The sequence below is a fragment of the Dysidea avara genome, chromosome 2 (genome assembly GCF_963678975.1).
Source record: "Dysidea avara chromosome 2, odDysAvar1.4, whole genome shotgun sequence".
Taxonomy (NCBI): domain Eukaryota; kingdom Metazoa; phylum Porifera; class Demospongiae; order Dictyoceratida; family Dysideidae; genus Dysidea; species Dysidea avara.
This window is the reverse complement of record NC_089273.1, coordinates 35,706,626-35,715,632: the sequence shown is the minus strand read 5'-3', so window position 1 is coordinate 35,715,632 and position 9,007 is coordinate 35,706,626. Positions and strand designations below refer to the sequence as shown.

The window sequence follows — 9,007 nt, the reverse complement described above, 5'->3', positions numbered from 1 at the left end:
GGGATCATTGATTAGTGGTGATGAATAGCAAAGGCCTGTACTTTAACGGAAACACACCAGAGTTCCTCCACACAAAATATACTACAGATGCTAAAATTAGACTAATTGATGACTTTAGTGCACTCTGCATTGATTGGGAATCTATGTCCCTCTCCACTAACACGTTGCTACCCATTCTTACTCTTATCGATGTAATGCAAGAACACCGACTAGAACAGATAGTTAACCAATTCAACAGCAAAATATACTTGATCTGTTCTTTTTGAATCACTCTGATGATAAGTTTACTGTTGACATCTTACCTGGCCTTGATGATCATGATATGTGACCGGGCCTGCGAAAACTGGGCATGTGGGCACAAACTACACCCCTTCACACTACAGGCCATATCTCAGTATTGGAACAGAATATTTAACTTCTGTAAATTGCATCATAATGCCAATTAAATGCTAATAAAGAGCTGAAATTTGTATTGCCATAGCGTAGTTGTATAAAAAGTTATGAGTGATGGAAGTGTGACAAAGTAGGCAAAAATCATGTGCCCACATGCCCTATTTTCACAGGCCCAGTCACATATTGTTTATGTTGATATTCAAGTGTAGTACCAAATAAATAAACAGAGCTGTAGAGAGATATACTTGTTGAATGGCACTGAATTTAGCTCTCCTAAGAACAGTAGGTGAGCTCTAGATAAAATTCAAGGATACAGCTCTACATAGTATGAGGTTACACATACCACACAAGCTCACTAGAACATGCTGTGATTTACCTTAGAAAGCAGATAAGGAAACGTAATAAGCTTTATCACCAATATAAGAGATCTCATTTACCAGTTACATAGTCGGTTTTTGACACTGAAACATGAGCAAATCAGACAGTCACACGATGCTCACATTTCTAAACTTGTCATTACTGACTCAGAAGATGGAGCCTTCTCAATAAACTCAAAGAAATTTTGGAGTTTTATTAAAATCACTGAAGAAGGACAATATTGGAGTACAAGCTCCCTAGGAAAATAAAGTTATTACTGACAGTGAAAAGAAATCCAATGTTTTCTGCTCTCATTTTAGGTCAGTATTTACTATTGAGCTTACAGATAACTTACTTGACAAAGGTACATCCAATAATGGATAGGGATGCAGCGATTATGCCGGCATAATTTCGGGAATAATAGGTATGTGTGGGAATCAGGAAATATGCTAGCATTTTGAGGTGATTATAAAGCTTTAACAGTAGGAAAATCTGCAGATTGTACAATTCCATTAAAAAATCGAGATACTCTAATAGAGCAGTCTAAACTCTAATAGAACAGTCACTAAATAATATTTATTCTAATAAAGCAGTAACATTGAAATGAAGTACTATAATACAGCAACCATTTAAAGAGTTCAAGACTATTTGAAGCTTAAACATCAATGAAAATGGCCTGATACAGTGCATTATTAGCCTATTATGGTGGCATAATTTTAGGAATAATGGGCAATTCTCAAAAGCATAATAGGTGATTTTTTGAGCACTGCTCAAATGCATAATTCCCAATTTTTGGAGCATAATAGCCTCATGCCTAATAATGGAAGATATCAGTATAACCACTCCTGGCATTATTACAAAGCTAGGAAATCCATAAGGCATCAGGTCCGGATGGAATAAGTGCAAGATTCTTTAAGGAAATTGCAGATGTCACAGCTCCTACAGTGTGTATATTAAAACCAGCATTTATCTCTGGCACCTATTTACGAGAAAGGCAAATGATCAGCTCCCCAAAATGACCACACAATCTCCCTCACATTCACAGTCGTTGAAGTTTTAGAACACAGGAGTGGATATGGGGGGGGGGGCAAAGGAGGTTCTTGACCTCCCTCCAAGATTTTTTAGTATATAGTACCAAGATTGAGATACTCTAATAGATCAGTCACTCTAATAAAGCAGTCACAGTATTAGAACACTGTGTAGTGGGCTATTTATGTACTTTATCAGCTATAAATGCATAGTTGGTGAGGTGGGCAGCTATTGGCAGCTGGCTGTCACCTTTGGTTTTTTTTGCCTCACCTTACCAAACCAGAGACAATGTAGTGCCACAGTATATTTTGACCCCCTTTCCGTAAGTCTGGATCCACTCCTGGAACAATATTACATATTATATCTTCTCAGGAATTTAGAAAATAACCATTAGTTTATGACTTTCAATATGGCTTTCGACACAACAGGTCCTGTGAAACACAATTAACATCTTTTATTAATGACTGGACTTAAAGTTATGACAGTGGAAAAAAGACTAATGTTATACTAATGGATATTGCTAAAGCATTTGACACTGTGCCTCACAACAGACTAAAACACAAAATGTGATGATACGGCATTTTGGGTAGAATGTATCAATGGATTTCATCCTTTTAAGTGACCGTTACCAATGAGTGACTATTGACAATGTTTCATCTGATTTGGTATAACAGGCATATCTGATTTCCCTCAGGGAACCGTGCTATGCCCTATAATATTTTTAATCTACATGAATGATGTTGTTGACAATATAAAGTACAGTAAATCTGCCTATTTGCAGACAACATTATACCATATAAGGAAATCATATCAGTTAGTGACATGCAACAACTCCAAGAAGACTTGCAGTCCTTACAAATGTGAGAAAGCACTTGGCTACTTTAGTTTAGTATACCCAAACGTTATGTCCTACATGTCACTAGAGCTACCAAACACAAGATAACATCAAGCTACTACCTGCATGGTACACAGATGCAAATTATCTGGAAGATACTATACATTAAGTGGTCCATACACATCCATGATATCACAGTTAAAGCCAGCCATATATACACCAGCTATCCTTTCTAAGAAGAAATCTTAAACTTAACAACAAACACCTCAAAGAAACTGCCTATTTCTCCTTAGTTCGACCACAACTAGAATATGCAAGCATAGTCAATAGTCTGGTCACCATGACAAAGAAGAAACACAGAAAAGTTAGAGAAAATTAATTGAAGAGCTGCAGGGTTTGTTACCAACAATTTCTACCATACCAGATCCACCAACTTGGTTGATAGCAACTTGAAACCCGTAGACATAGCAAATTCTCATTTGTGCCCCCTTTTTAAGATCATGCACAATTTAACATGTATCCCACTTAGTGACATCACCTCATCTAACATCACAGCAGCAGAATCTAAAATCACAGCAAGAGCACACACAAATAATGTTTCAGATAGTAATATTACTCGTTTAATCTATAGAATATAAATTTCATCCCCATTCGTACACTCCCAGAACATATTGTTACATCACCAGACTTGGACAAATTCAAAGCACTTTTAGAAAATTACTTATTTAACTAATCACTTGCATGTTTACATGTACCATATACTCAATTCTGAGTTCTGTACATTACAAATAAATAAATAAATTAGTGCTATCAATATTAAATATTACCGCTTAAACGTACGTTAAAGTATAAAACTCAGCATTAGTAAAAACGTGCAATATTGGACACCTATCTGTAACAGCAATATTATGATACTGCATAATTCAGTATAGCTCTAAAAACACGCAGGAATTATTTCGAAGTTTTTTTTTTCAAAGTATTGCAACCTCGTCCAAAAAAATCTGCTCCGTACAATGTCACAGAATATACCATTCCATTCCATGCCGTACTGTGGAATTATGGTAGCTACGAAACTTTTAACTGTTTAATTAATGTTGTTATTATGTAATGTATTTTACGCTTTTGTCTTGCCAGGGATCCAGCTACCTGTGTTTCAGGTAGTTGTGCACCCCTAAGTCTAGGCCCCACTTACCTTGTGTATAGCTATTCCTGTATCATGACGTTCACTATTTGTTATATTTGTGACTAGATTTTAGAAAAACAATCCAAATCGCACATTAGAAGTTTTGAGATAGCTAAACGGCTTTAAAGAATCCAAGCCAGCATAACTCTCCAAGGATATAAATGGCCCACTATTAGTTTGCCATTCATTGATTAAATAAAAAAATGCCACAGTTAGATTTTTATAGTTATATTTACCAATTTCGTTGAGGAATTGGGGTTTTTTATGGTGTTTTGGGTTTTAATTAATTATGTGTTTCCTAAATTTTTGTATAGAGAGTCGAGTAGTGTTTTAAAAAGAGAGGTGGTTTTTGTAAGGGGGGTGGCATGAGAAGAAGAAGAAGTGATAGATTTTATTATAAATGTTTAAGTTCTTATTTTGAGCAGTTTGAAATAGTGTATGTAATGGGTGTGCCTATTTCAGGAATAATGGCAATGGTATGTGGTGTGAGTTTGTTGTGATTTTTATTTGAAAGTAGATTATTAGGAGGGCGAGTAGATCAAATTTATACGATGTTATTCAGATTAATAAATGGCGTGGTTATGGAGAATCTCGGAAGATGGGAGGGCAATATTTTCCCTTTGTTTTTGGTTTTGTTTTTATTTATATTAATTTTGAATGTCGCTGGGCTATTCTCTTATATATTTACTCCGACTTCACATATTGTATTAACTTTGGGACTATCAAATTCAATAGTTTTGGGAGCAATAATATTGGGGATTGGGGTGTTTAAGGGCAATTTTTTTTGAGCCTTTTAATGCCGGGAAGGCACCACTTATATTAGGTCCTGTTTTGGTTTTAATTGAAACTGCTAGTTATTTGACACGAATAATTTCTTTAGGAGTTCGTTTGGCAGCAAATATTTGTGCTGGGCATTTGCTTTTGAGTATTATTTGTGGGTTTGTTATAAATTTATTAAGTATGGGCTGATATTCTCTTGGATTGGGGCTGGTCTTATTGTTATTTTTTATTTTTCTTTTAGAAATGGCAGTAGCGGCGATTCAAGCTTATGTTTTTTGTTTATTAACTTCTATCTATCTGGTAGACACCTATAAATTACATTAATTGAATCCCAAAACTATCCATTTTGGGGATTCATAAATTGATACAAAGTGTCAATTTATGAATCCAAAATGGACAATCAAAGATTATCCATTTTGGATTCTGAATGGCAAATTCTATTCTATTCTATTGAATAGAATATAATTTGCCATTTATTGAATAGAAAATTCAATTGATTATATCTTTGATAGGATCAATTGAATTTTCCATTCAATGATTCCAAAATTAAATTTATATTTAATTTTGAAATCAGTATTAAAATCATATTTTGTGAAGAATTTAGAATGAAATATTATAGGCCATATCATTTAGTAGACCCAAGTCCTTGGCCATTTGTTGGGGGGTTTGGGTTTTTTTTTACAGTATTGGGGGCGGTAATATATTTTCATTATAATCGAATAGAGGGATTAGTAGTGGGACTAAGTATAATAGTATTTATAATGATTGTTTGGTGGCGGGATGTAATAAGAGAGTCAACATATCAAGGGAAACATACCTTGGTGGTAAAGCGGGGGATAAAGTATGGGATGGTTTTATTTATTCTTTCGGAAGTTTGTTTATTTTCTTCTTTTTTTTGGGCCTTTTTCCATAGTAGTTTAAGTGCCGCAATAGAAGTTGGAGGTGTTTGACCACCTACGGGGATTGATCCTTTGAATTTTAAGGCCATTCCTTTATTGAATATGGCAATTTTATTAAGTTCTGGGGCTATGGTGACTTGGGCGCATTATAGTATTACAAAGGGAGATCGAATGTTAGCACTAAAGGCTTTAGGATATACTGTCGGATTGGGTTTGTTATTCATTGGGTTGCAAGGAATTGAGTATTATGTGGCACCATTTACTATGTCGGATTCTTTATATGGCTCAACTTTCTTTCTAACAACTGGGGCTCATGGGATGCATGTTCTAGTGGGAAGTTCTTTTTTGCTTGTTTGTTTCTTTCGAGTCTTGTATTATCAATTTAATAAAGAAGAATCTGTTGGGTTTGAATTGGCTGCATGATATTAACATTTTGTTGATGTTGTCTGGTTATTCTTATTTATCTTCATGTATTGGTGGGGCTCTTAATTGCTGAATGGCAAATTCTATTCTATTCTATTGATGAATAGAATAGAATTTGCCATTCATTGAATCATCATAAAATAGATCAAAAATTTAATAGCCATTTATTAGCAAAATGCATTAATGTATTAATTGATTCTGTTAATTGTTATTAAATCTGAATGGAAAATTCTATTCTATTGAATAGAGTAGAATTTGCCATTCTTTGAATCATAAAATAGACATAAGATAGCAAGCCCGCTTATGAAACTTACATGAAAGATACATCAATCTGTTACCTTTCAGACCACTTCCAGTACTTGTAGCTGCTTGTAGAGTCAAATAAGATAGAAATCTGAGCTGTTGGAAGAGCGAAGTAGTATCATGAGTGCTCACAAAGGGGTGGGGGGTGACGGGGTGGGCAAGGGTTAGACCCTAAAATGGAGGCAGACCACGAGAGACGAGATTACAGGGCTTTGCTGGCTCTTTAGTGGTTGATATGTTAGTAGCAGAAAAAACGTCTGGCCAACATTATCAGGCCGTCCACCAGTAAACCACTGACTCTTTCCAGGCCAGGTCCTTCACAAGGCCTAAAACCACCATTTGAGCTCTACACACACCCCAGAAAAGACTTTTGTTGAAACCAGCCTCAAGTAGTTTGAGTGGCACTGAGTGTCAAAACTACTAGCATAATAGTGTACCTATCCACTGGTGTTGTTAGTTTGATTTTGCCTGATGTGCGATTTGGATCGATTTTGTAAAATCATTTTGTAAAATCTGGTCACATTTATTACTGTAGCGATACAGCAATCAAATGATTATAACACACAGGTGTGAACAGAAAGATTGCTTAAGTTTTTACAAAACTCATTAGGGTAGAGGATTGTGACGTGCACTACACTATTGTTAATTTTACATCCTAGGCAAATCAGCAGTGCTAGAGTAAGCCACCAATGTTCGACCACCATAGGTTCGGACTCGATTTTTATTTAAACCCGCAAAAAAAATTCTTCTCTTGCTATGCCTTTGGAGAGGTCTAGGCCATAAATTCTTGCATGCAAAATTTCAGACCTGCAGCTTTCTTCGTCTGGCTGCAGGAGCTGTAAAAGTGACCTATCCGAATGTTCTCAATTCTCGGACAAAAATATGTATTATCGATCGAGTGGTACTGCTTGTAATACTTGAAGCTGATCAAGTCTTTCTGTGCTTGATATGAAAGAGCAACTCTTATACTCTCCAAATATAGGCAGATATTTGGCTTAGTCCTTATTGGCTGTGAATTACAAAGCTCCAAAGTCACCTCTGTGGTGCAATCTTAAATTCGGCCACATGTGAAGCTCATGCAAATCAAAAAGTTACCTATATCGAATTCAAAGCTATTTTTATGAAGAATGAGAGTATCAGCTACCGTTCAATAGTAAATAGATACATGCACGATGACCGCACCTTGATTTTTGCCCGAATAGCTACATTGCATTTAGGCTTCTCTGACAGTAGCAGCCTAGCTACTGCACCCAGCACCCAGCACACATACACACAATCCAAATCCACTTAAATGGAGTTTTGACTATCCCCATGTCTTAAAAATGTCAAAAGTTTCTCTTCAAAATGTCCAGGACATTTGCCAGATCGAAATACTCTAATAGAGCAGTCAATTATTCTAATATAACGATCAGCCAATGTATTATCACATGTAATCAGTATTTAAGCGTTGTAATCAATGAAATTCACATATTACTAGTCTTATTGAAGTGAAAATGCCTGGGTGTGGCCCTCAGATTTTCTGACTGCTCCTAATGTATAATAGGTGACTGTTCTATTAGAGTGTTTCGATCTGGCAAATGTCCTGGACATTTTGAAGGGAAACATTTGACATTTTTAAGACATGGGGATAGTAAAAACCCCATTTAAGTGGATTTGGATTGTGTATATGTGTGCTGGGTGCAGTAGCTAGGCTGCTAGTGTCAGAGAAGCCTAAATGCAATGGCTATTCGGGAAAAATCAAGGTGCGGTCATCGTGCATGTATCTATTTACTATTGAACGGTAGCTGATGTTCTCAGTCTTCATAAAATAGCTTTGAATTCGATATAGGTAACTATTTGATTTGCACGAGCTTCACATGTGACCGAATTAAAGATTGCACCACAGAGGTGACTTTGGAGCTTTGTAATTCACAGCCAATAAGGACTAAGCCAAATATCTGCATATATTTGGAGAGTATAAGAGTTGCTCTTTCATATCAAGCACAGAAAGACCTGATCAGCTTCAAGCATTACGAGCAGTACCACTCGACCGATAATACATATTTTTGTCCGAGAAGTGAGAACATTCGGACAAGTCACTTTTGCTGCTCCTGCAGCCAGACGAAGAAAGTTGCAGGTCTGAAATTTTGCATGCAAGAGTTTATGGCCTAGACCTCTCCAAAAGCATAGCAAGAGAATAAATTTTCTTTGCGGGTTTAAAGAAAAATCGCGTCCAAACCAATGGTGGTCGAACATCGGTGGCTTACTCTATATATTAAAGGGTCACTACTGTTTGTTCACAGTAGCGATGTACCAATGTAATTGTACTGGAGAAATTCTACCATTGCAACAATGAAGGTAATGGTATCTAGGTAAACAGAAACCCTCAATATTGTATAGTAAACCACTATTATTATAGTGTCTTACATTCTCTCCAAAAAGCACAAGAGAAGCACAATAAATGAAAGTGATAGCAAGTAACTTTGGTTAGTCCCTGTATGCCAATTCCAATACTTGAGTAAGTCATCAATAACCAGACAATCCTTTTCCCTGGTACCTGTAGTTGCCAAACGGATAAACCGATCAGTATAAAATTTGGAATGTATAAAGGTCTTGGCTAAAGTACTTCGAATGTAAAATATTAGCCTGAACACTTGAAGCAGCTATGAATACGAATCCAATATATTTGTGTGGAAAGAAACAATCAATAGCCGGACAAAGGAATCAATAATCTGGGCAGTGGCACTGAACTTAGTATCTACAGCTCTGATTTCCACCAAACTATAGGGAATGTAACATCAATCCATGTTCATGTGCTGATAAAAA

At 36.1% G+C, this 9,007-nt stretch overlaps 2 protein-coding genes across 2 annotated transcripts; both read left to right on the top strand.

Moving 5' to 3' along the window:
* The first annotated feature begins 4,021 nt into the window (after positions 1 to 4,021).
* Positions 4,022 to 4,901, top strand: LOC136244575 (ATP synthase subunit a-like). The gene is given in 2 exon segments (XM_066036142.1): positions 4,022 to 4,576; positions 4,578 to 4,901. Coding segments are annotated over 2 exon segments (552 nt in total). The 5' UTR covers positions 4,022 to 4,348.
* Positions 4,902 to 5,143: 242 nt separating this feature from the next.
* Positions 5,144 to 5,965, top strand: LOC136244565 (cytochrome c oxidase subunit 3-like). Its single transcript, XM_066036134.1, is given in 1 exon segment — positions 5,144 to 5,965. A coding segment is annotated over 1 exon segment (783 nt). The 5' UTR covers positions 5,144 to 5,182.
* Positions 5,966 to 9,007: the final 3,042 nt, after the last annotated feature.